At 42.1% G+C, this 26,824-nt stretch overlaps 1 protein-coding gene across 3 annotated transcripts in view; it reads right to left on the bottom strand.

Moving 5' to 3' along the window:
* LOC117221507 (discoidin domain-containing receptor 2) overlaps window positions 1–26,824 on the bottom strand; it is a 251,007-nt gene that overhangs the window by 52,617 nt on the left and 171,566 nt on the right. For all 3 annotated transcript variants that reach the window (XM_076523249.1, XM_033472532.2, XM_033472533.2), the window contains 2 exons: window positions 25,359–25,490; window positions 3,915–4,020 (listed from right to left, as the gene is read on the bottom strand). In XM_076523249.1, coding sequence (XP_076379364.1) covers window positions 3,915–4,020; window positions 25,359–25,434 — 182 coding nt within the window. In that variant the 5' untranslated portion in view covers window positions 25,435–25,490. The remainder of the gene's footprint in view (window positions 1–3,914; window positions 4,021–25,358; window positions 25,491–26,824) is intronic.

Here is a 26,824-nt window from a genome sequence, read left to right as displayed (position 1 = left end):
TCATCAGAAGAATCTGAAGTTAATGCTTTAAGGGCAAGTTGATGCTCTTGAATCTTGTACTTGTGCCTCTGTTTCATTTTCACTCGATTGTTTTACGCTTCCTGATTCCAGTCGCGCGCTTGCTTGCTCGTGGTCGCATAAATAATACACACGCATATACCCACAGAAAGCACAGGCATACGAGAAGTGGCAGGAGTCAGGAGGCGTTGTTTGTTTTCATTCGGCCGAACTCGTTTCGTGGAAATTCAGTATGACGGCTAATTTGGGACAATACAGGGTGTCCCAAAAATGTCTCGCAATCCGGAAATGGCGGGTTCCTTAGATCATTTGAAGCAGCTTCTTCCTTTACAGAAATGTTCTCCGAGGCACCGTTAACGAGTTATCAACGAAAAACAGTGACCAATAAGAATCGAGTACGGCTGACGCGAGGCGGCCCAGCCAACCGGCGCACGAAGCGCTAGCTGAGCTCGCCTCTCATTGGTCACTGTTTCTCGTTAATAACTCGTTAACGGTGCCACGGAGAAAATTTTTCTAAAGGAATATTATTATTATTATATTATATTATATAATACTAATATAATAATATAATATTAATATAATAATACTAATATAATAATATCATATATATAATACTAATGTTAATAATTATATTAATAATATTATATTATTAATATCAAATGATCCGAAGAACCCGCCACTTTCGGATTGCGCAACATTTTTGGGACACCCTGTATAAACGGATCATTTCTGTCAATAAGGGAAACGCGTTTACCCTACTTCTGCGATGGCGTTAACACGGAATCGGCCCTACACTTTTCTCAGCTGACCACTTCCGAGCACCGGACAGTACATCGCATAGCTTCTTTTTCTTGTTTTGTTTGTCAACCTCGACGAGCGCTGTCGCGCCGCTTGGTTCTCTTCGCAAACGATTAATACAAGCGATGTCGCGCTGTTCTGTATTTTTCGACGCGCGTTTTCTCAATAAGCCCTGGGACTCGAACGGTCAACGTCAGCTTTATTTCCATCTGCGCCCAGTAATACTGTTCGCTCGATGTTTTATCCGACCTCTGTTTTTGTGTATTAATCTACGCAGCGCAGTCCCATTTACATAAGAATGTGAAAACGCGGGAAACGCCGCGATCGCGTATCGCGCGTTTACTTTCGTAAAAAACACCAATACCATGCACATCCGAACACGGACTTTATAAAACTTTTATCCGGCCCGACTCAATTTGCAGTAAAATTCCGCGATATCTCATCAGCTGCCTACGGGACGCGGCGGCAACACCTATTTATGCAGCGAATAGAATATTTCCAGGATTAAAATGCGGCCGTAAATAATTCAGGATTCGTTTAACATTCCGCCGCGGGGCATAAAAACGTCCGATGACACGGTCGCTCTCGCGTTCGAATGCGTCTCGTCCGGCGGTTCTTCCGAAAAACGATGAAACGTTATCGAGGAATTTTAAGGACCGTTCGACAATATGTTTTTTCGAGCCGGACGATCCGCGAACGCCGGTTCATTAACGGCGTGGGTGGTCCGACTTCGGGGACTCGTGTTTAGACGATCGGTCTCGCTTCTCCCGGTCGTCCTCCGTGTCTACTCGGTGAAATGGTAATTAGCTGGCACGAATAATCAAAGAATACGCGGCGGACTGTGTTAACGACGCCTAAGGAGGTTCGGTACGTTCGATACAAATGGCTCTGCATGCGGGACACGGCCGCGTCGTTAATCCTCATTGCGGCTCGAAGGCCGAATTAGACGTGCAGTTTAGTAGTCGGTGATTAATACGGCGACCGGTCGAGTCCCGATCGTGAGCTATCTCGGCCGTGGACAGGATGACGGACAGGAAGAGGATCATCCGTTTAAGCCGTAGAAAGCATTCAGAGTCAGAAACGTTATCGTGCGCCGCGGTCGACGGTTTTCTTTTTGTTTTCTCCGCCGGTTTTTTTCTTCCTCTCGGCTGTCGTCGATCACCGTCGCACAATTGCCCCGACATCAATCTGCATCCCCGTTTTAAAACGTCCGGCTGTCGGTGTTCTGACAAATCGTCTCGTCTATTTGGGAAGAAGAGGGCTCGACGTATTATCCCGACCGATAACAAATTTATTTCGAATTTCGGTTTCGGGAAATTGATGGATCGCTGACGATTTGAAAGTAAGCGATCTATCAATCAACGAATTTACAACATTATCGTCTACGATGATGCGGTGACAAGTATATGGAGGTTTCGATGTTTCACCTGTGCTTGCTTTTTTGGAAGAGGAGATACGATTATTCATTAATGCTCCGTTGCATTTGAAGAGAAAAATGAAGAATTCTGCACTCTTAGAATCTTATAAGTCGTATAATATAGGAGGACAAAGAATTCACGAATTAAAATAACTGTGTGAATTTGTAAATCTGATTTTTAATAATGCTTTATATTGAAAATGCAGATCGTCGTGCATTTGTGGCACGAAATTTGTGAAAAACTGTGCAAAATTTATGTTAATAAAACATGATGACAATTTGTTTTGGAATTGAATTTGTCTAAGATGGCTTTTTCCAATTGAATGTTTTAAAGATGACTTATAGAAATTTTGGAGTCTTCATTTCAAGAAGCGATTATTGTGACAAGAACAAAATTCGTCAGTCATATTTGCCATTTAAATTCACCTGTAGAATAAAAATTGTTGACGTGGTCATTTGACAGTTATTACAATTAATTGATCTATTACAATTAGCTATAAAATTAATTAAATTAATTATAAAATTAATCGATTTTGTAGAAATAGGCATGTAAACAAAAATGGACAATTTGGGAAGGGGAGGTACGGTTATTCGAGCCTTGCATCTCGTTTTTATAATCGTTGACAATTGACAACCATAAAAATGAGCCGCGAGGTTCGAATAATCGTATCTCCTCTTCCCAAATTGTTCATTTTTGTTTACAAGCTGAAGGAAAATTTGAAAAAATTTACTGTACACTTCTAAACACGATTACGGTTACGGGGAATATTTCAACCCATTTTTATGTACTTTCTCTCGCCGAATCCGGTAGTAATTATTGAATATTAAATTTACTCAAGAACTTAAAGAAAAAGAACGGATTGCATATTTGAATCCAGTGTAAAAAATACTATCAAACTCGCACGTTAAACCTTGTATAACAAAAGAATGAGTCAAATTTTGTAGACCGGCATTATTGCTTCCGGAGCTACATAGAACTTTCGCTTCATATTTTGACTAACCAGAAATTACCTTGACTCAAGTATTATAACGATTATTAAATTACGGTTAAAATTATATTATCAGAACGTAGGTCTGAACAGAGAATAACGCATTCATATTTTAATTTCTACTCGTCAGCTTTCGCAGCAATTAGCCAATGGCGTAGCAGCGCGCCACAGTGAAGAGAGTGCGCGCAACGAGGCTGAGAAAAAGGACAATGACTTATGCAGCAGCGCGCGTAATATAAAATTCACGTTTGAAAATTCTCTGAAAAAGTTTCGTCCCGGCGCGGCTCGAAAGTTTCGAGATCCTAAATTGAGGTATTCAGTCCGGTAGGCGGGTGGTCATGTACGGTGGCGAGCTAATAAAAACTTTGGAAGCTAATTGAAACGATTGTGATGTTTCATAATGTTCTTAGTAATCCGCGGAACGATTCGTTTGTTCTTTCGCAGAGAAAGAGAGCGGGAGAGGGAGCGAGAGAGGGCGAGAGGGGGTTCGCAGAGTGTCTTTTCCTGACGAACAGGCTTCCATTTATCCCCAAATAGGTCACTTAACGAAGCGCGCTGATTTCGGGAAATTGCATCTCTGTTCCACGTTCCTCACAAAGGGGTTAATTTTATCATATTTCCGAATGCGTATTGCATCGCATCTGCATAATGCGCTCCATAAACGAGACGGTAATACACGGTAATTCACTCACCGTCCGCGATGTGGCCCGACGTTTCCGCTATCGAAACTCGAGCTCGCTGTGATGTCTGCATCGGGAATCACACCAGATTCCATCCCCAGGGGAGCGATGCATTGTGCTGCAAACAAAGGAAATTGCTTTGATTATATATACGTCCATATTCGTTCCGCCGTGCTCTTTCGTTCGCGAGCACCGTAATTATCATTCGTACGTTTCAATTGTTCGATATGATCGTGTCGCTAATCGTATCGCGCGGAATACCGTACCGAATATTTCGTAGGGCTCAGCCGTGGCATCCGAAACTATTTTCCATATGTGAATTTATGCATTTATTGCAAAAATGACTAAACAAAAAATTGTAAATACATGAGAAGAATTTGAGAATGTTTTTACACTATGTGTGACTTATTGAAATCGTTAAAAGAGGAGAGACGTTCTCATCTGACATATGTTTCTTGCAATCAATTTAGACAATTTTTATTTTACTTGAATATCCGCAGTCTAGTAATTATTGTTAAACAAAATATTAGAAATTCCGGTGAGGATTGGACATGTATTTAGTCAGTACTCAATTAGTCAGTACTTGAAAATCAGATATAAGACTTAAGAAAGACTTATACTGAAGAATTATGTTATGCTTCTTTACGTGATCTTGTTTAATCAAATTCGATAAAAAATTATTAAATCTGCTATTTCTGGCAGATTGCATTTAACCACCCTAAACGATCGTCTTGCCATCATAATTACTCACATTTGAGTATATTTCTTTAAAAAGTACAGTATAAGGGAACCGGAATGCTTAACAATGCCACTTTTTCCATCGTTTCCGTACATTATTTATATTTAGTATAGAGGGGAGCATTTATTATTTATTTGCTCGATTTCAAAACTACTTACTTAGTTGTCAACCCAATATATCGACGATATTTTCCCCAAAGAAATCGCTGAATTTCATCGTGCATTCATCGTCGCGAAAGTGCTTCTCCAATTTGTGCGGTGTGCTATGTTTGCGACGCGCCGTGGAATCGACATTTTTACACTTGTTTCGAATGCACAATTTACAAAATTCGTTTGTCAGTCGCTCCGGCTGGCAACGGTTTTGCGAAAACATTGCAAAATGTTTTCTGTTTGACAGTAAACCTTACCGTATTGATGAAAATGTCCGAGCGATTTTTATAGCTGATTTTCATAATTTTTCAATTATGATTCACCAATTCCAGTTGCTAACATTCACGGATAATCAAAAATAACATAATAATAATAATAATAATTGTATAATATAACATTTACGGATAACATAAAAATGGGAGTGAGAGACGTCTATAACTGAAATCGGCAATTACTCAGTTGCCAGCCCAATAATAATATTAACACTTTATCGTCCGGTCGTGGTTGAGGCTGCCACTCAGTAAGGACTGGCTTAGTCGCGCGCGCATTTGCTCCCAGTACCGGCTAAATTTTCGCTATTCATTGTGTTGTGCTTATTCCTTTAAAAATAATAATAAATAATAATAATTATTATAATTATAATTCATAAGGATATGGGGAGGTCAGCATACAGGAGGTCAGCTACTAACAAAACAGTAAAGAAGCGAAAACCGTCGATAGCTAAAAGTCGATTAATAGGCTATCGGTCGATAAGCATTGGCAATCGAAAAGCCGATTAATAGGCTAGCGATCGATAAACATTGGCAATCGAAAAGCCGATAAATAGGCTAGCGGTCGATAAAGTGTTAAAATGAAAGTAAAAATGTATTAAATCTGAACTAATAATAAAATTTCCCTAGCCGTTAAAGGAGTCTTTAGGATATATAATAACCGTGGGTGTGCATTTCCACGAGTCAGTCGACGGTCATTGACAATTTTCGTATTCAGGAAGCAGCTGTCGTTCACCGCCATTCCGCCCGGCTGGATTCATCGAGTTTCCCGAACCGCGATCCCCTTCTTTCGCGACACGGTTTCCGGCTAAACGAGCGTATATTATTTCCCTATTCCCAGGAAGTCTGATCCCGCTGGGTAAACAAAATCGGATCCTCTTTGACGACCCTCCCCCCAGTGCATTTTATTCGCGAATCGGTCTCTGGCGGCGACAGCTCGATCCGGTCGCGTGTTCCGCGACCGTACGGCGGCCGAATCAGACGTGTAATTTCGGATCGTCGAAAATGTTTCTCGCGTCTCGGACTCCCCGATTGAAAAGCGTTTCTCGGTATCGCGAGGTACGATATCGCAATTATTGCCAACACGCCGCGCCGCCCAAGAATTGTACGATGTATCCGGGGTCCGCTCGCGTCGGCCATAATCGTGAGCTGCTTGGGCTGCGTGTTGCGAGGAAGCCGCGTTCGAGACGTGTAATGAAAGCCCGATGAACTACCTATACACCTCTCGCCTCTCGTCGAAAGTAACCACAACGATCGCGAGAACTTGAGATACATTCCTTCGCTTCGACGTAAGATTCTGCGAGGATGCTTGGCAAAAGTTCGAATTCGACATGTTAAATTTTTGTTGATGGTTAAAAAAAGGTTAATTCGGGAGACATGATCGATAGAGACAATATTCAAATGTGTGAAACATTATCTTATTTTGTTTATGAATGAGTTTATAATAGAGATCTCATTTTAGAAATTTCATTATTAGAATTTCATGTTGCACGAAACAATATATCTTGCTCCGTGAGATATTTACAATTTTATATTTCAATGTTTTTGTTTAAATTTTACGTCAGCAAAGATAAAATGACAAGATAATTTGCAAGATAATTTTTATGCTAATTTTGATTACACGTTGTGACAAATATCGCCTTTGCGACGTCGAGCACAATTTATTATATATATATATATATACCGAACTTTACAATTTTATTATATTTGTGGTTTTACAATATTTTTACAATTTTATGTTGAGCACTGTCTTTATGTATACTGTCCTCTTACAATTTGATTATATTCCTGTGGATTTATAATAATGTTTGCAATTTCACAATATATTTACATTCGTATATCCTCTTCTTAGTCATTTTCCTCTTTTTTTCTACAGATCCAACTTCATATTTATGGGATCCGAGAACCAGAGCCAAAAAAAAAGATCGAGTTTAAAAATAATTTATGGAGAACATTTCTATATTTTTAAAAAATATATTGTTATTTACACATTCAATCTAAAAGAATAGATCAAGTATGAATAAATCAATATGATCGATAATCTTTTATAAATAGACCGTAGATCTTCGTTAGAAATAAAAATGTTCTGCAATTAATAATAATAATAAAGCAAAAATATTAATATTAATAAATATTAATAACAATAAAGCAAAGGTTACATAGAAATGATTATCTTGTAATAATTTTTACATGCTTTGAATGTAATCTAACTCCAATATTTTCATTGCTCCGTGTTTCGCCTACCATATTTGCCAAAAGCGTGTAAAATCCACGTTCTCTAAATACACGATTCGATATTGTCGGTAAGGTATGTCGAAGTCCAGTCTGAGTAGAAACTATCGATTCCACGTGTCGGACGCAGATATTTTTTGCGAAATTAAGGTTCTAATCCGTGCGGCGAACTTTCCTCGTAAATAAATTTTTAACGAGATACACACGCGGGTTTCCGGCAAGTCGCAGCCTCGTGCAAGCTTCACGACTCGACGGCCGCTTATTTCTGGTAATTAACTTCTCTACATGGAGGCACTTGTTCCCGGGAGTTGAAGCGACGCGCGTACAACACCGTTTTTGCCGCATGAAATTTCGCCCCGTTGGTTTTTCGTTCCTTCTCGTCCACCCCCACCTTGCAGCCGCGACCAGTGAACGCTAACACTGTGCGACTACAAGGTAATCCTTTCAACGAGGAATTCAATTTTTATTGCTCGCGTCCGCGATCGCTTGGGAAGCTAGGTGGCGGACAAGTCAGGAATCAATCGACACGTATCGGAATACGCTGTAAGTCCTGAACTTGAACATTTCTTGTTAACCTTTTAGGTACGGCTGAATTCTGCGCGAGGCTATTTCTCTGGACGGCAGGGTCTGATGTGTACTGTACAGAGTCTGATACTGTATACACAGGGTGTCCCAAAAATGTCTCGCAATCCGAAAGTAGGGGATTCCTGAGATCATTTGAAGCAACTTTTTCCTTAGCGAAAATGCAATCCGCGGCTTCGTTTACGAGTTATTAACGAAAAACAGTGACCAATGAGAGGCGATATCATTTGGCGCGAGGCGACCGATCCAATCAGCGGAATTGGGCTTCGATCTCTCGTTGGCTGGGCCGCCGCGCGCCAGCCGAGTTCTCCTCTCATTGGTCACTGTTTTTCGTTAATAACTCGCAAACGAAGCCTCGTAGAATATTTTCGCTAAGGGAAAAGTTGCTTGAAATGACCTTAGGAACCACCCATTTCCGGATTGCGAGACATTTTCGGGACACTCTGTATATCTCTACATGGTGTCCCATAATTATGTTAACACCTGGAAAGAGGTGATGCTTAAGGTAATTTGAAGCAACTTTTTCCTTAGCGAAAATGCAAACCGCGGCTTCGTTTACGAGTTATTAACGAAAAACACTGACCAATCAGAGGCGAGATCAGTTCGTGCGAGGCGATCGATCCAATCAGCGGAATTGGGCTTCCCGGAAATACCATAATTTTAGGACACCCTGCATATAGATGCGTGCTCTGAAAAAGAGGCGTCACAGCTAACTGATTAAAGCGTTCTCAAAATCGCTCGAGATCGTGACCGTGCTGCATTTGTTTTTGGAATAGCAGCGTAGGAAACTAATAAAGATCTTATCCAATGTAACGGTGACAACGAAGATGCTTCCAAGTATAATATGGTCGAATGATTCGGAAATTTCAAATTCCAATGGACACATCTGCGCCGGGTCTCCAGATGTTACCGGAGTCAAACAGTGACACTGAAAATAAACGTGCTTCCGAACGGTTTCGAATAAGCATTACGTAAATGGAGCAGAGGATCCTAAGTTGAATGTCACTGCAGTGACTGCAGGTTTGTTTAGAGAGCGGATGGCAGAAAGGGAAGGAAAGCTGCTCGTCTCCGGCGGAGAGAAAAGGTTTTCGAGCGACTGATTAGAGGGTAGCCTCGTCGCGGAGAAACGGCAGGAGAAAAGAAAACACGGTCACGAGATTACGAGACGCGTTCGAACAAACACCTCCGGCTTTAGTAATTCAAGTGTAGTTAAGAAAAATAAAGCCGGAGATTGGACATACCACTTGTGGCTGGGGACTACTCGTGCGCAGCCATAACACACTCTCTACTATTCCCCGACAGAGGAAAGACTTACTCTCTCGAACGCCAAACGAACTTCAATACGAGAAGTTTCCACCAAGTGGAGCAAATGCTTCAAGATGAGGACCGAAACCCAACAATAGGAAGTTTCTACGGAACAAGAACTTGTCCATTGCTGCAACACGCTGCGGCTGCCGCGTCTCACGGGAGCCCATAAATTATTTCTTTTCGATGGAATCTTTACGGTGCAACAAACAAACGCCTTCGCGAAATTATTATAAAATAGACGAATATTATTAACAATACAAGATAAAGAAATTGTGTGCCAGCAGAATTTAGACTGTTGGTATATTTTTATTCTTCGGGTTTTACTTCCTTCGGTTTTAAAAGTGTGAAATTTTGATTAATCTCTTTACCAATAACAAGCTTCTTTTTTCTCTCGAAACACTTTTTGATAAATTGCATGGTCAATTGTTATCGTAGAAACTAAAGCGTATAGAAACAACTAACATCGAAGTACGTTAAATTCGATCACATTTACAGTCTAGCGCGCACAGCTTTGTATGCAATACGAAAATTACTTGCATCACTTGAAGAACGCAGAAGTTACATTTATTCCTTCCCTGACTAATTTCAACGAGTAGAAAATTTCGCATTCGATCGCCTCATTTCTCTCTCGCGAACGAATAAAAGTCTACAGCTAAGAAAACTTGCTGCAAACACAGATCTCAGAAACGACGTAAAGGAGCAACTCGAACAGAATGATACTTCTTCCATGGAATACGAAACGAGTGGATCTATCCTCTAAACAATTGAGGCCCCATAAAAACCGGCGCGCGTGATTCGCCGGAGGTCTCTGACCGATAAATTATCATCTAAACGATAATCGTTAGCAGGTCCCCTCGTCCAGGCGAGCAAGGACGACGCAGGAACAACGGAGGAACTCGTGTCGCCCAGTGGCAGGGAAGGCAGGTTCGATCCTCGTATTTATAGACATCCTGGAAAAGAGCAGAGGAACGAGAGAAGAAGAAGTAAGTTATGCGACGTTTGGCCCGCCCCAGCCACTCATTCGGCGACCATAACTCTCGCGGAGTGGCAGCTCCGAACGGAAGGGTGTGTGCCGCCCTCCTTCCGCGAGAAGAGGGAAATTGAATGCCTTCGCAACCCCTCCTGGCCGAGCGGCATCTTCGCTGCTCCCTCCGTCACCTGGTCCTCCTTCTTCCTCTCTTAACCGTGTCACTGTCAAATTGATAACCGCTCCTTTCTCCGGGGACGAGGGACGACTACTTTCCTCCGAGACGAACGGGTGCCTCGGCTTCCGGCGGAGCCGCGGAATGCGCCGACAATCGCCGCAAGAACTTCCCTCGGGGGACCAGCCGTGCATTATTCGTCGGCGGATAAGTTGATTTCGACGACTTACGTTATAGAAGAAAGCTACTCGGAATTTGTAAATAATAGTCGATCTATTAGGACCGCTGATCGCATCCGATTTTTCACGCTGTGACGGCGACCGCGTCGGGGAAATAATTGCGGTCGATATAAAAGGTGTACGCGCATGCGTTTCTTAACTTAATATTGTTATTCGACTAGATAGTTTCAGATTTTGCAATGTCAATTTTTGCATGTCTCGTTAAGGTTTATGGAAAAACTATCGCGTCTAGAAGGATCATTTTAAGAAATACGTTGAAAAATTTCACGAACAAGATCATAAATAATATCCTACGCAAGCTCAGTTATTGTTTTATCAAGAAGGTCCACTGTTCGAATTGTGTGCTCCGCGATCGAATGAATGATAAAGTAATGAAGGTGCTTACATATTTCATTTTCATCTTCCTCACCTTTTTTCATTCAAATAATCACAAAACACGTGACAGTATGCCTGACCACATACAGCGGTGCTCGCGTACAAATGAAAGTTTGCTTCGATACGTGCACCACGAGCCTTTAGAATGACAAATTCCCGGTACTTTTTGTACATATTCTAAACAATTTCTGCGTACGCGAAAGGCGATAACGCTCCAGGCGTTGACGAGATAGTTATCGCGGATCCGGGCTCGTTAAAAAATTAGCCGGCCTCGGCCAGCGATGGGAAGACATTAAGCGAATTAAACAGCAAGGACTGGAGCGCGAGCGTGCACCTCTCGGGCGCGTGTGCCACACGCAAAAGAAATGGGAAGGCTGGCGCCCGACGCGGAATGCCGCGAAATGGCGCGGGCTGGGATCGGCTTAAAGCACGGCAACGAGATTTTCTATCTCGCCGGATTTAATAATTCCGCCTCGGCCCGCCTTTGTTAACTCCACAATTATTATTAATGACGATGTACGAGGGTCGGCGGTTCTGGCCAGGCAGCCGCGCGCGCCACCGGCCGTTTCTCTCTCGCGCCTTGTTTTCCTCCTCCGCGCGCGGGCGTGAATGTAAATTAATTACTCGCCCGGGTCTTTCGTGAAAAACATATTAAGCGCCCCACCTTATTACGGCACGATATTACGGCATAAATCAAGCCTCACTTACGAATTACTATTTTTCACCGGCCGCCGCCGGTCTGGTGCCGACCCCTCGGCTAATCGAAATCTCCCAAAATTTCACCGCAACCGTATCCCCCGGCCCAGGAATAACCCATCCAGGAAACCGGAGAAGACGTTCGCTCCGCGTTATACTCGGAAATGCTCGGCTAAACGTCGCCCCGCGGATGGCGAACGAAACGAGAACGACTAGTAGCTCGCGCGGTCCCCGGTAATTGCCATATTATGACAACGCCCGCCGCGTTTTATTTACTCAACGGAATTAGCAGGTGGACAACCTGACGGTGTTATCCCTCTTCCAACCCTCCTCCATGCTTCATAGGCGAAATTAGAATGAATGTTTGTCGGAGGACACCGAAGACGAAGGTTCCGCGTTTCCTCCGTCTCCAGAGCCTCGCTCGCATTCACCCTTTCGTAAGAGCTACGAGCAGCGAAACACCGTTTTCCACGGCGGTATTGTCGGAACCGGGGAGCCATTTTCGTCTCTTTTAGGAAAAACAAACAGCCCCCGCAGTCGGATGATAACGCGTGTCTCGGCGCGAGGGCGCATGCCCGCCTTCGCGGCGGCGCCGGGACGGCTGCAGAAACGGAAGTACTACTTTTACATGGCCCTTTCACCTCCGCCTCGCCCGGCCTCGCCCTCCGCAGTCTTTTTGCACCCTTCTCTCCCAGCCCCGGAACGGAACCTAGCCTCCCCTCAGCCGTGACCCATCCCTGGCAGTCTTGGAATCACCGTCTCGAGTTGCGTGCACCGCTCGGCTGGCTCACCTCGGGCGCCGACCGCCTACAACCCCTCTTTTGTAGGTGCGCGGGCTCTTGGCGAGCATGTGTTACGGTCGCCTTCGTGGCCTGGATTTATCAAAAGCGAGCGAAGCCGCGTCGCTCCCGGCCGAGAGTTATGCTTCTGACCTCGGCCGCCTCGGATATCGCCCTTCGCGTCCCGCGCCGCCGCCGCGGCGCGCGGCTCGTTAATCGCGACGTCGTACGACTTTGATGTCGTGCTACAACCACACCGTGGATTCGGGAAACGGGGACGTGATTCCATCAGCGGCCGAGATGGTAATTGAAAATGTTCGCAGAAAAGTTCGCCGCGAGTTCGCGCGATGGTCACTCCTGCGGTTGCACGCTGCGGCGGTTGCGAAAAATTTCTGGTCTCGTTTACGCTGCTGTTTATTCGCGGCGACACCCGGCCGCATAATTCGGCTCGTTTTAATGCAACTCGGCTTTCAGATTATATTCGTTCGACGATCGAACGTTTGGTGATGAAACGGTTGACGATGAGATTGTTGAGATGCTTTTGTGAACAAGGTTGGGGGATACGGTGGAACTTATTTTCTAGTTAACGCTAAATTTACGATAGCCGACAAAATGACGGGTCGCACTAATTTTTTAATTTCCGATTAGTCATATGAGCCGTTTATTTTGAAAGTGGCATAAGTCAATTTTTCAGAAAAATTGGGTTAATGGTAACACTAATTACAATTGAACGGTATCTTTTCATTTAAAAAAGAAAAAAGAAAAAAGTGACTTATGCCACTTTCAAAATAAACGGCTCATACCATATAGATACATTTATGAGTTATGTATTCAATTTATATGGTACTTACGGCGAATGTTACGATGGCACTTGTTCAAAATCAGAATACATGTCTTATTGTTACTTTTGCAAACTAATATAAAACAGCTGTTTTTTGTGCTCCGTAAATCTAGTGTTAAATGTAACTTTATTCCACAGATATGCGTATTCATTAAGCGATAATGTACTTATGCTACTATAGAAGGTTGTATAACGTGGTAACAATCTTTTTGCAACGAATGACATAAACTTTTCCGCATAGGGCAGTTAAAAAGAAACGCGACGTGATCTTCTTTTCATGGTGGATCCGTGGTGGGCCTGTTTAAAAAATTCGTTGTATCTCGACAACAATTACTAGATGTATGTATTTACACAGAAGCATATTTTTATAATTTGAGTAACTGTGAAAGAAGTTTGATAGTTCTAACGTTAAGCGTTTGTCGTACCAGTTTCTTCAGAGCTAGAATGATCAGAATATTTCCGACTGTAATAATTTCTTCGAAAAAAAAGAAATGTCGATGAGTAAAGAACAGAAAGTTATTCCATCTTAAAAGAACGGAATAACGATAATATCTAACAGATTATTACTAGAAATCTATACCGCATTTTATATATATTATATATTATTATTATATTTATTATATATATATATATATATATATTATATTATACTATATTATATTATATTATATTATATTATATTATACTATATTATATTATATTACATTATATTATATTATATTATATTATATTATATTATATTATATTATATTATATTATATTATATTATATTATATTATATTATATTATATTATATTATATTATATTATATTATATTATATTATATTATATTATATTATACTATATTATATTATATTATATATTATTATTATATTTATTATATATATTATTATATTATTAATCGCATTTTGTAAAAAAATCTTCGACCCCCCGCCCCATAAAACAACATATTTGTAAATACACTTAATGCTCGTGGAAATTGGAGATTGCGACTCGCGCGTATTTTTACAAGAAATTCGAATTCATTTCGTAAGACTTGTGGCGTCGCATTCCTCTACCTGAGCGCGGCCGCTAGCAATAAAACATGTACCGTTCCTAATCCTCAAAATTCCCTAAAAAGCACGCACCCCTAATAAAGCAATTCTCCTCACATCTGGACACCTCGACCCGCACGGGACTTTCCCAACTTTCTCTTTTCCTACGAAAGTCCATCTATTCCTTTCTTCCCTTCCAGTATAAAACAGACAAACGCACAACTCAAAAAGCTCAGTCTGTCCGAAGTCGCTAGCCCTACAACACCACGCTAGTCGCGCCCGCGCTCATCAATAGCAATTCAATAAACCGTATTAATAGTAGCCTTAAACACGTTCTCCGATTCGCTTACCTTCCCTTCAGCGCTAAAGACTTAATACATCGCAGCTGAAAACAACAACCAGTTGAATTTTCATTTCCACAAACGAGGCTCTCGCATCTGCATATACGTATTTACTGCAAGCTCCACTTGCGTATCATGGAAGCGAGCTCGCTAATTACTCAAGTAGCATTCTCCTTGTTGTACTACCCCGGCGAAATGAAAGCAGAATTAAACTATCCTCGTTACCGCGAAATGGAAAAAATGTTCCCGGCCGGGGCGAACAACGGGTAAATTAATATCGTCTTGAAATCCAAGCACGCGACCCGCCGGCCCTTAGGAAAGGATTTCCTCGATAGTCGGGTTGCGCCGACAATTGCGATCGAGAGGAATCCCTCGAAGGGGTGTTCCCGGCCCTTCGTAGGGCGCGCTCGAGAGTTCGGGGATATGGTGTTTGCTTTCGCGGGCAGACTTATGAAAATACAGAGAGATCCACGGGACAGATTGACGGGTTCGGTGCGGGCTGCTCGAGACCGAAAGTCGTGGATTATTACGCTCGACGTCGACGTCTGACAGGCTGACGTCCTTTCAGCGCGCCAGGCTCGACGAAGTCGGTCCGATTCCGCTCGATACACGCCCGACCGAAACGGCGCGCGGGTTTAAGTCGATTGCACTCGAGACGATCTAGCCGGGATCATTAGAGACAAGAAGACGTCGGGGGAACGATACAGCTCGGCTCGGCTCGGCTCGGCTTCGCTCGCGGGCTCGCCGCGTGTAAACTGTCGCTTCTGGCACGTGATCAAGCACGGCGAGATCGAGCCGCGGAACGGGGTAAGAAACAGATGTCGGGACACTCGCTTGGGAATGTTTACGCGGCGTGGATTTTATATCCGAGAGACATACGACGCACACGTGTACCGGCGCGGCCCCCTTTGTCGTGCCAGCGATTCGACGTTTAAACAAACTCCGCGAAAGTAGCGTTGCAGTGTTAATGACGCCGCGGAACGCACAAAGGGATGACGGATCGCAACGATCACCGTGACGTGTGATCCCCGTCCGTGGCCTGTCCCGAAGCCGTAGAAATACGCCAAGTTTATTACGCGGCTGCGCGAACATAATTCCCGCGATTATTTCACCCTGCGACCGAGGAGCTGTAGTTCGCTTAAATGGAACATGGATCATCGACATTTTCACCGATTTCGTGATCTCGCGGAGTCTGTTAGGATGCTGTGGCATTTTAATCATCGTTTCGTCGTGACTGTTGTAATCGTACATTGTCCTCCTTAGTTAAATTACGCTAACTAATATTTCCGGTCGTCTAAAAAGTGGAGCTTTAAATCAATAAAATCATTTTTAAATAAGTGAAAATAAATAAATGGGATTACGTTTGGGAGCCTGTGATTTATATTGAACATTCTGACTTAGTTTAAAAGGTGAAAGATACGCGATGTTCCAAATATTTTAAAATATCCTGAACAGTGACAAATTAGTAGATAATACGTTTTTAAGACTACGGCTGGCAGTACAATATTCTGTTTACATATTGTGTAGATCACTTTTAATTGAAGGTACCACTTACCACCTCATTTCCTTTCATTCTATGCATTATGTAATTATGTAAATTTTTATTACGTCGACTCCCATAACGAGAACTAAAATGTTAATTTGTGCATAAAATGAAAAAAAAAGTATGTTCCTGTGATTTGGCAATAAAATGAACTCCATACTATTCTTTCGTATTAACCTTTTAGGTACGGCTGAATTCTGCACGAGGCTATTTCTCTGGACGGCAGAGTCTAATATGTACTGTACAGAGTCTAATACTGTATGTACAGGATGTCCCAAAAATGTCTCGCAATCCGAAAGTGGCGGGTTCCTCAGGCCATTTGAAGCAACTTTTTCCTTTACAAAAATTTTCTCCGAGGCACCGTTAACGAGTTATAAACGAAAAACAGTGACCAATGAGAGGCGAGCTCAGCTGGCGCGAGGCGACCGAGCCAATGAGCGGAACTGGGCTTCGCACGCTGGTTGGCTGGGCCGCCTCGCGTCAGCCGTACTCGATTCTTATTGGTCACTGTTTTTCGTTAGTAACTCGTTAACGGTGCCTCGGAGGACATTTTTGTAAAGGAAGAAGTTGCTTCAAATGATCCGAGGAACTCGCCATTTCCGGATTGCGAGACATTTTTGGGACACCCTGTAGACTGTTGTAAATCGATGCAAAGACAAAAGAAGTGTGAAACAATGCATATGAAGACGATTATTTGGTTCAAACGATGAGCGAGTGAGCTACTAGAGCAAACCACTATAGTGGCGTATAGTGGCGCGTTGTCCAGAGAGATGACATCCGCGAAAGCCACTATAGTGGCGCGTCGTGCCTAAAAGGTTCAGAAAAGTTTATTTATTTAGTTACAGTTTTTTGCGTTTTTGGATTCGCAAGGCGTCCTGCCGTATTTCTGAATTACGTGTAGAAAAACGAATCTTTCAATCCCCGAAACATTTTCCCTATTTCGAGGAAGGATCAGACCGCTGGAGATCATGTCTATAGAGTTAATTTTGGCGGAGGAACGTGGTGAGAGGGTGCGAAACTTCGCCGACAAGCCACCGCAATTTCTCCAAAAAGATAGAATGAGGTGAAATTTATCTCCCGGAGAAATTTGTCGAATTACGCGAAAATTTTGGAGTCTCCGGGGGAGGTCGGGTCAGGCGTGACGCGAGTCCGTCCCTCCGGTGAATACCACTGACTCATTGCAATTTAAAAATTACTCGAAATTCCGGGCACACCTAAGATGCCATCTACCGTGAAATTCCGGCGAGCCAGCCTGAAATCAGCGAGGTATGCCGGCCGCGAGACGTGCCATAACGCTTTAATTGTCTTTCGGTTATGTTAATACGTCGACAATTTCATCAGTGGCATGCGCGTACCTAATGGATCTGCGGATAATTGGAAGGAGGGGACGCCGGGGTTCCAGGGAGGTAACGGACCGATGACAATGCCATAACGCAAGAGGGTTTTCGCGTAACGATTCTCCAAAATGGACGAGATTCCCCTTCGCTGAACATGTTCTCGCTGGTGTTCACGGCTGTTTCATAGTGCTCGAAACGTATGACTTCGTTTATGTACACATTTTGGCCTGCGTGCTATTCATGTGCGAATTAGTATGCATATCGATCTTCGTTGCACTGTCTATTAAATTGAAAACACGCGCGAAGGATTCGATGTTCGCAGCAATTTTGCTAGTTCTCCACATTTTCAACACTCGCGTCTGACTAAAACACGCTCATTCTACTTTAATATGTTGTGATTCCTTTCCACGAAGAAAAGTGTAGCAAATTTTTCTCGAAAACAATGAACACTGGAACATTTTTAATCGTGAGAATTTATTATTTATTATTCTATTGGTTTAGTATTGGTATATTATTATAGTAAGATTTAGTAAGTATATTTATATTGTTATTATAGTAAGTTTTAGTAAGTATATTTAGTATATTATTATTCTATTAGTTTAATATTAGTATTTTTTTTTTATTATAGTAAGTTTTAGTAAGTATATTTAGTATATTATTATTCTATTAGTTTAGTATTAGTATTTTTTTTTTTTATTATAGTAAGTTTTAGTAAGTATATTTATATTGTTATTATGGTAAGTTTTAGTAAGTATATTTAGTATATTATTATTCTATTAGTAATTTATTACTCTATTAGTCGAACCTGGTGAGTATTAATCTCCGAAGCAGGAAGGAAATGAGCGAATCGGGTGCTGAACTAAGCGTATCATTCTCAAAATAAAGTGACCCGTTTTTTCCTCTTTCCCACGAACTGTATTAGGTGATTCATGTAGCTAAGTCGGGCCATAGGTCTTGTCTAAGTAATGCAGCAAAAAATGGGAGGAACATTGTGAGCCACGGTCACACATTGGCGTCTGCTGCTGTTACTTTTTGTGACCGATGTACTCATCCAACATAATTGCATTTTCTAGCGATACCACCTTGGCAATATCAACCTAATTTCTCTTGCACAGAGTGTAGAATATGAAAACGAGGAAAAAGTGGCATATTTACGTACGCGAACAGCTGTCATTAACTTATTGCACTCGAGTGGCAACTCTACGGCGCCAATAGAAATTGCGATGCCACGTTTCAAAATATTTTTGACAATATCAAATTTATTTATATTTAATAAACTGTTAAAAATGCAAGTATTCTACGTGCCAGTAGAATATTGTCGAATTTGATATGTACAACTTGTAATAAATTCTGCAAAATGTGGAAATACCGAAGGTTGAAAAACATGTTTTAGATATCGAATTAATTAATTAAATCTGCCACGTCAATCACCTCAAAAATTGCATAAAATTAAAGTACATTATTTCATGAAATTAAAACTGAAAAAGCCACGTTGTACAACATCGATTAGATTTTCAGCATTCCCGCGTATCGCGTTTTTCAAATCCGAGCAAATCGTTCCGTCACTCAGAAATGGACAACATGGCAGTCGAAGCGTTAACACAGCTTCGAGCACAGAGGGTTAATATTCCGTTACATATTTTCTTACCCGAATACCGTGGCATCTGCTCGAAGTAAAAAAACGCTTCGAACGCTTTTTCGGGCATTTAACTTCATTTCCCTAGACTCTACTCTGTGCTCAGTGAAGCCTGCAGGTGAAGTACAGCATTCCCCAGCGTCAGCTAATTTACGCGAAGCTACCTCAGTTGCAAAACCTAAGATCAAGCATATCCCCCCCTCCCCCAGCCTCCCAAGATTAATTCCTACATCGCCGACCAAAACGATCAAAAAACGGCGCAGCATCACCGTGCGCAAGAAGAAGGACCTAATATCCTCGCGCGCGTCAGCTACCAACCAGTCCCAAGAATTCAGAGCATGCCTCGTCCCTCTTCCCGGCGATATCGCGGGTCTGCCATGTCGATGCGCGTGCACGCGAGTCGGAGCGTGGAGACGTGTCGCGGCGGCCGTCGTCGTCGCGTGGCGTTTCACCGGGACCCCGGTGCATACACACGTGTACGCGGTGCACGGTGCACAGCGCGTACACGCACTCGAATACGCGAAACCGAACGCGTGTCCCCTCTCGAGAGCGGACCGGTGGGTGCACGCGCGGCTGTGTGCGTAGCCCCGGCGCTACGCGTGCAGAGGACTAGGCCCGCGCGGAGCGGCCAGACCGCAATCCAACCGACGTACAACATGTTTATGTATCGCAGGCAACATTAACATTGCAATTTATGCGCGCTTTAACTGCCCCGCAGCCCTTCCAGCCGGCCCTCGTGCTCTCCACGAGCGGCTGGCCCGCTTAACACGACCGCGAATTTATCAACGCGGTTCGACGCACAAGTTCACTCACCGCAGGAGGGCCAGCGTCCCTCCGCCCCGGCGCCTCCTCCTCCGCCGCCGCGTCGCTCCAGCTTTCGTCGGATCAACGCCGGTTATACTTTGCCGATCGTTTCTTATTGTCTCCGATTGCCGCTTGTCTCCCGGGAATCCGCTCGCTAGTGTTCGCTCTTAACCATTTGGCTTCGACAAATTTTTGGTACATACCGTGCACACTGCATGCGACGCTTCAATCGCAACCTATACTATGAACGACGCTTGTGTATTACACGAACTTATTATTAGTACTTATTATTATTTTTATTATTATGTTTATTACGTTTATTATTATTATTACACGACGCTTGTGTATTATTGCGTGATTTACATTGAAATGGTCGAGTCACTGAAACGTATTATATACGTTCGTTAGTAATAATTTAATGTTAATTAGTAAAATGAATTAAATTAGTTAAGTTGTAACGGCACACGGTCGGCGTCCGTAATAACCAATAGAACTGTCCGCTTGCAGATGCCAAGGATTTGGCAGAGAAAAAAAAATTCCTTGACGTTTGCAAATACGGAAATGGCTTTATTTCTTTGTTTTTTTATCACCTCCACGTGCACAGCAGACCTAGACGAGGAGAAGTCCCCGGCCGAACGGCCAGCGCGGCCCTACAACAAAGATAGGACGATACCTGTCTCCCCCGCCAAACTGGACGGGGGTAAAAGAAAGACCATCAGCAGGTCTCCCAAAAAGGCGTGGCCTTTTTGGGGGAAAGAATATATATAAGAATATAAATTTATATAAGAATATAATTTATCTATAATTTATACTTATATTTATATATAATATTTATATAAATATAAATTTATATAAGAATATAAATTAATAGCGGAGGCAAAAACATCTTGTTAACTATTCTGCCGAACATTCGCACCACGCGTCATCCGTGTACCACGCAAAATAAAGTCCGGTTGAGTTTTACCAACATCCTGTGTTCTTTGGTTGCAACCTTAATCAACACGTTACAAAATAAAGTAAACGAGAGTATATAAATTAAAGTAAAGAAAAAGGTATTGGCGCGACACTTTATTGTCAAGGTGAGGTGTGCACATAGCATGATATACTATGAACGACGCTTGTCTATTTTTTAGATTTACATTGAAATGGTCGAGTCACTGAAACGTATTATATACGTTCGTTAATAATAATTCAATGTTAATTAGTAAAATGAATTGAATTAGTAAAGTAAAGTAAACAAGATTATGTAAATTAAAGTAAAGGAAAAGGTATTGGCGCGACTTTATTGTCAAGATGAGGTTGGGCCGACTGTGATTGTCGGGCCCAGGGTTGATTGTTGGGCCCAGTGTGATTGGGAGGGACAGGGTCTGTTAGCTCTGAGAGAACATATTACTCAATTACGCCAAGCTCTTTGTTTTGCACAGGAAAACGTCTTTGGGTGATGGGTTTGCGTGACGAGTGGCAGGCATCCTGCTTTCGCATTGAATGCACTCGCTACTGCGATAGTATCTTTATCGTTATTTTTGTTACATTGTTTCTTATCATTGTCGAATTGTTAATATATTAGGTTGGGGAATAAGTTCGCAGCGTTTTTATAGTTTCTTTTATTTTAGAACGACCTTTTGCTGTTGGACAAAGTGTATAATATTCATTCGATAGGGCTCTTTCTGCTCTACGAAACTGTGCTAATCGCTTTTTTGAGTAATTTAATTTTTTATTACTTTCAAGGCTTAGAAACGGAATATCCAGGAGGTGAAAAGCAACATTTTCGACACCTTCTCTTCTTCGCTTTTCATCGAGGCCGAAAAGCTGCCGAAGCAGCCCGGGACATTTGCAACGTATACGGAGAAGGTGTCATAGACGAGTCTACAGCACGGAAATGGGTTGCGAAGTTCAAAAATGGCGATTTTGACGTCGACGACACGCTCCGCAGCGGAAGACCTTTTGAATTCGACGAAAAGCGTCTCGAAGCACTTTTGAAGGAGGACGGTCACCAAACGAGTCGCGAATTGGCCGAAAAAATGAACTGCGATCATAAAACGATTCTCGATCATCTTCGTTCAATGGGATTTGCTGAAAAATTGGGAGCCTAGGTGCCTCGCGAGCTTAACGAAAACAACGAAGAAAATCGCCTTCAAATAAAAACGCTACGATCTTATTCCCTAACCTAATATTTAAAAGAAAAGGATTTTTAATTATCCCTAATTGCCGAAATAGCGGACAGTTTGACGGTAACTATAGAGACAATGATAACAATAATTTCAGATAAAATGTGCCGATCATGCATAGAAGATAATTTGCTAGTTGCTAGTAATTCTGCTTATTAGTTAGGCCGTCTCGTGTCAGCTGATCGTGTCAGCCGCGGATTACATTTTCGCTAAGAAAAGAATTACTTCAAATGACCTCGGTACCCCCTCCCCCCATTTCCGAATTGCGAGCCATTTTTGGGACACCCTATGTATATGGGATACAAACGTACTCAATGTATAAAACGAAATAACGAACGACTGTGTAAAGGTTAATTATGGTACATATCTGTTGCTCGGAACGCAACACCGCTTTTGGCTCGATACAGCACTTCGAGATTCCTTCTCGCGTGTTCGAATCGGCATACACTGATGGGCGGATTTGTACGCTTTGAATATGTATTTGTAGAGATGGCAGGGCTCAAGGGTACACGGAGAGTGGGTAAGAGGGTCATTGCGGATTTGAGGATGTGGGCGTGATGGAATCTGTTGCTTGCTCCGACCCCTTTTGAACCCGAGATACTCGGTAGGTGTGATTCGTTCCTGATTTTGAACACGATACATACTCTCTAAGAGATTTCGACTTTATAAAACTTTCGAACGGTGTCGAATGTTCTAGATTGATATCTGTTATCTGTCTTGTCATCGTATATTTTCAAATGGTTGCAAAACTTCGACACGCACAAGTGTAAAAATAATGTCGAATTCGAACAGTACTTTTGAAGTGCTTTACCTTAGCTAAAAATGTTGAATTTGCACGCGAACATTGAATTTTTGAAAAATGATTTACTAAGCTTCGAAATAACAGGTATAACAAACGGTACAAGCAAAAAGGTTTGTGCAAAATGTTATTTAGAGAAGATAAAGATAAAAAGTTCAACCGTTAAAGTGGAGCTTCGATTATCAATATCTCTGATATCTGAATTTTTAACCCTTTGTGCTCGAGTGGCGGCTCTAAGGCGCCACTAAAAATTGCTATACTATTTTTCTAAATAATTGTAACGGTATCAGGTTCGTTTATATTTTTAAGAAACTGTTAAAATTGCAAGTATTCTACTTGTCAATAAGCTCAATTTCATATGAATAAATCGTACTAAATCATATAAAATGGAAATACTGTAGATCAGAAAACATGTTTTGGATTTCGAATTAAAATAGCTTCGACTGCAAAAGGTTACCATCCACACACATTCCACATGTGTAATAAAGATTCAATCTTGTACTGTAACCAAGAAATTGTTCTTTTATCTAAAATCCCGTGTTCTCCATAATTCTGACAATCAAATAAAAAAAAATACGTCTGATAAAAGTCTTCAACATCAAAGTCTTAACAAAGTCTTAAACAGTGGTCAATACATTGTACAATTAATATACGGTCTGCTGCGACGTTATTCAAATTCGAGCAGCAGAGATGACACGGATATTTCGCCGATAGGATCGAGTTCCTCTTCCCGTGAACGAAATCACAGTGCGATGATGGTCCGGCTTGATTATCATTAACCGAAGCGGTGCAATAAATTCGAATTCCGGTTGGGTTCGCGCCGCGCCCCATCGGGGGTCTAACAAAAACGTTCCGAGGCTCTCCCCGCCCAGTCCATTAAACATTCCGCCGCCACGCCGGTGAATTTATTTCTTTCTAAAACTGTTATGTATATCGCTGTACATAGACCCCGAAACATGTAACCGAGACCGAAACAGCGCAACCCCATCCATCTTTCGGGTTCCGCCAGGAGAGTTCGCGTGGGTGGGGAGGGTGCGAAATACGTTTCGCAGACGTCGGTTTCGAGCTCGATTTCACGAACGAGTACCTGAGAGCCTTTCCCGGCAGAACTCTTACCGGATACTTTGCAAGTTTCTCGGCCTGTTTACCTGACACGAGGGTGACTCTACGGGCCCTGCCGGTATCCGAAGTCAATGGGATGGAAAGCGGCCGGCGTAGAAATCGAGTAGAAGCCCGTGGTTTAATGCGCGGCGGTCCGCTACAAGAACCCAAAGGTACCGGGGATTCCGCAGCGGTTTTTATCGGCCGCCCCAAACGCAGAGAGCCTGTTACCACCGCGAGAATTATGGTCTCGCCTGTAAACAAGTATACCCTGCCATGTACGAGCCTACGATCCCTCGTATCCTTCGAAACTAAGGTGGAATCAGGTGTTCGCAGTATTGTTCCCCAACCTGTTCGGTAGTTAAATATCCTGCGACACTTTTCTCTTCCTCTAATTTGAATCGAGACATTTTGTTCAAGAAATTGAAACCGTACTTTTACGGTATTGATTAACCTCCACTTTATTAATCCTCCCAAGATAGTCGCATATTTTTGATCCTGCTCTTTTTGGATCAACATCGCTCTTACAATTAATACAATTAATAGAAGTAGTGGCGCTGGCAACTGGAGAATTATTTCAAATAAGGTGCGAAACATTTAAAAGTCTAGAGACTATAATAATTAACGATGACCTGCGGATCGGATGCATTTTTTAAAAAGCCCTGCTTCTTATATTCGATGCAATAATTTAATTGCTGTCTGTCGATGACTATATTTGAATCCATGAAACTAATATATTAGGTCTACCGGAAAGTTCTGTCCGTTTGAGAAATGAAAGGAAATAATAGATTTTTCATAAATTTAGTAATATTTATTGTACAATGTAATTTCCGTCGTTACTTATGACCTCTTGCCAGCGTGATGGCAATTTGTGAGCAACATTTCTCAAAAATATATGTCTCACACACGCTTTTTCGATTCAGTCCCTAATCATTTGTTAATATGATACCGCATCTGCTTGATAAATATTAGAATGCAGCACTGTTCGAATAAGTAAGCGAAGAAGACCATCGATTTTTATAGAAAGGGTGTAAATTAAAAATAATAGTGGTGACCCGACCGAGGACACTTTGCGACCCTCCTGGGAACCCGAAGTCTAGAGAGCCGAACCCAGGATAAAGGAAGTCCGAGATAACCTTAATCTCGGGGGTTTACGAAAATGTATTAAGATCGACAGTTCTCCGATCGGTCTTCATTCATTTTTCCTGAATCGGCGTCTGGCGGTCAATTACGCTTAATTGAGACTGGAAAGAGTTTTTGGCGAGAAAATGGCTTGAATATTTGAACGTTCCTGTCGAGTGTCGTCGGAGGGACCGTCGAAGGGACCGCCGAGGGTACTCACATATGTCTATAGACAGTCCTCCGGAGGTGCAGAGGATCAGTAGGTAGAAGATGAGGCACGTCTGCAGGTAGCCCATGGTGGCGTCGATGGATGGTCGGCTAGCCAGTGGTCATCGAACTCTCATAACCGCTTCTGTAACAAGGATCGACACACGACTGTTTAAAATAGACGTCTAACTCTTTCATAGACTAAAAAAGTAGTTTGAAATTACGTCTAGCTATTGTAAAATAAATAAATATTATATAATAAATATATAAATATAAATAAATAAATATATAAATATAATAAATATTATATAAATAATTATAAAAGCGTATTTCACATGTGATTTTCCAATAACTATGTTGTATATGAACAATTACTAAGTACCGATTTTCTTTCCAAGCCTCGTTGCCAATTTTCCAATTTTCCAATTTTCTTGTTGCGCTTTATCAAATCACATGTTTTATGCACTTCGAAATATATGACAACAATTTTCGAAGAACTTTATCGAAAGCTTTCTCTGAGACGATTCAGTGCTTAATTTTAATTGGTGCTTCTTGTGATCTGTAAGTTCTTAAGATATATTAAATATCCACGGTCTCGACTAAAGAAAAAATTATGAACAAATTGTTCTTGTTTATAAAAGTTGGAAGCGAGCTTCAATATTAAGTATTCAATTTAACACTTCCACGACCGCGCTAGAAACCTCAAAAATTTTCATAAAATTAAAATATTTCATTCGATTAAACAAAAATTATAAAGCAAACTTATATGGCATCGATTACTTCTTCAGCAATCATTTTTAATTTTTCATTAATCGTCCATTCGGTCGTCAATCGACTGAATTTAAAACGGGTAGATCTCCCCGTTCGGTTGGCTAAGTGTTTTAAGATTGACGATTGATTAAAATCGATTCAAGATTTTAACTTCTGCTGATCAACTTTGAATCGAAAAAATGTGTGTACAAAAATAGTGCCAACAAAACATGGCGCACAAAATCACTATTTTCTGTCGAATTTTTAAAAGATCCCTCTAGGACAAAATAGAAACACTCGTTCCTATCAATGCACAAGTATATCCGTATCTCAGAAATTTGCGTACACTGCAAACGCAAAAAGCTCCGTCCACTAACGAATAGACCAAACGAATCGAAAACTCTTTTCTCGATCTCGAGGCCCATTTTCGCGAAGATCGAAAGGGTGTCGTTGAAGGGTTAACCATCTCACGGCCAATAAGGAACCGATAAAACTGCGCAAACCGTGGACCGGTGGCGTTACGGTGAGAGGAAGCAATTAAACCTAAGTTCCCGGAGAAGTAGCAGGAAGAGGATACGTGGAAGAGGAACGAGGGTCCACGAGGATCGTAGAAAAACAGGCTGAAAACGGCCGTTTCGGCCTCCCCCGTGCTTTTCGCCGGTGTGAAATGGCGCGGCTCTTGTACCGGACAGATATACGACCGGTACAACAGCCACGGACAAAGAGCTA

This window comes from Megalopta genalis, chromosome 1 (assembly GCF_051020955.1).
Source record: "Megalopta genalis isolate 19385.01 chromosome 1, iyMegGena1_principal, whole genome shotgun sequence".
NCBI classification, from domain to species: Eukaryota; Metazoa; Arthropoda; class Insecta; order Hymenoptera; family Halictidae; genus Megalopta; species Megalopta genalis.
Note: the sequence above shows the minus strand (reverse complement) of the source record. Positions and strands in the feature narration are given on the sequence as shown.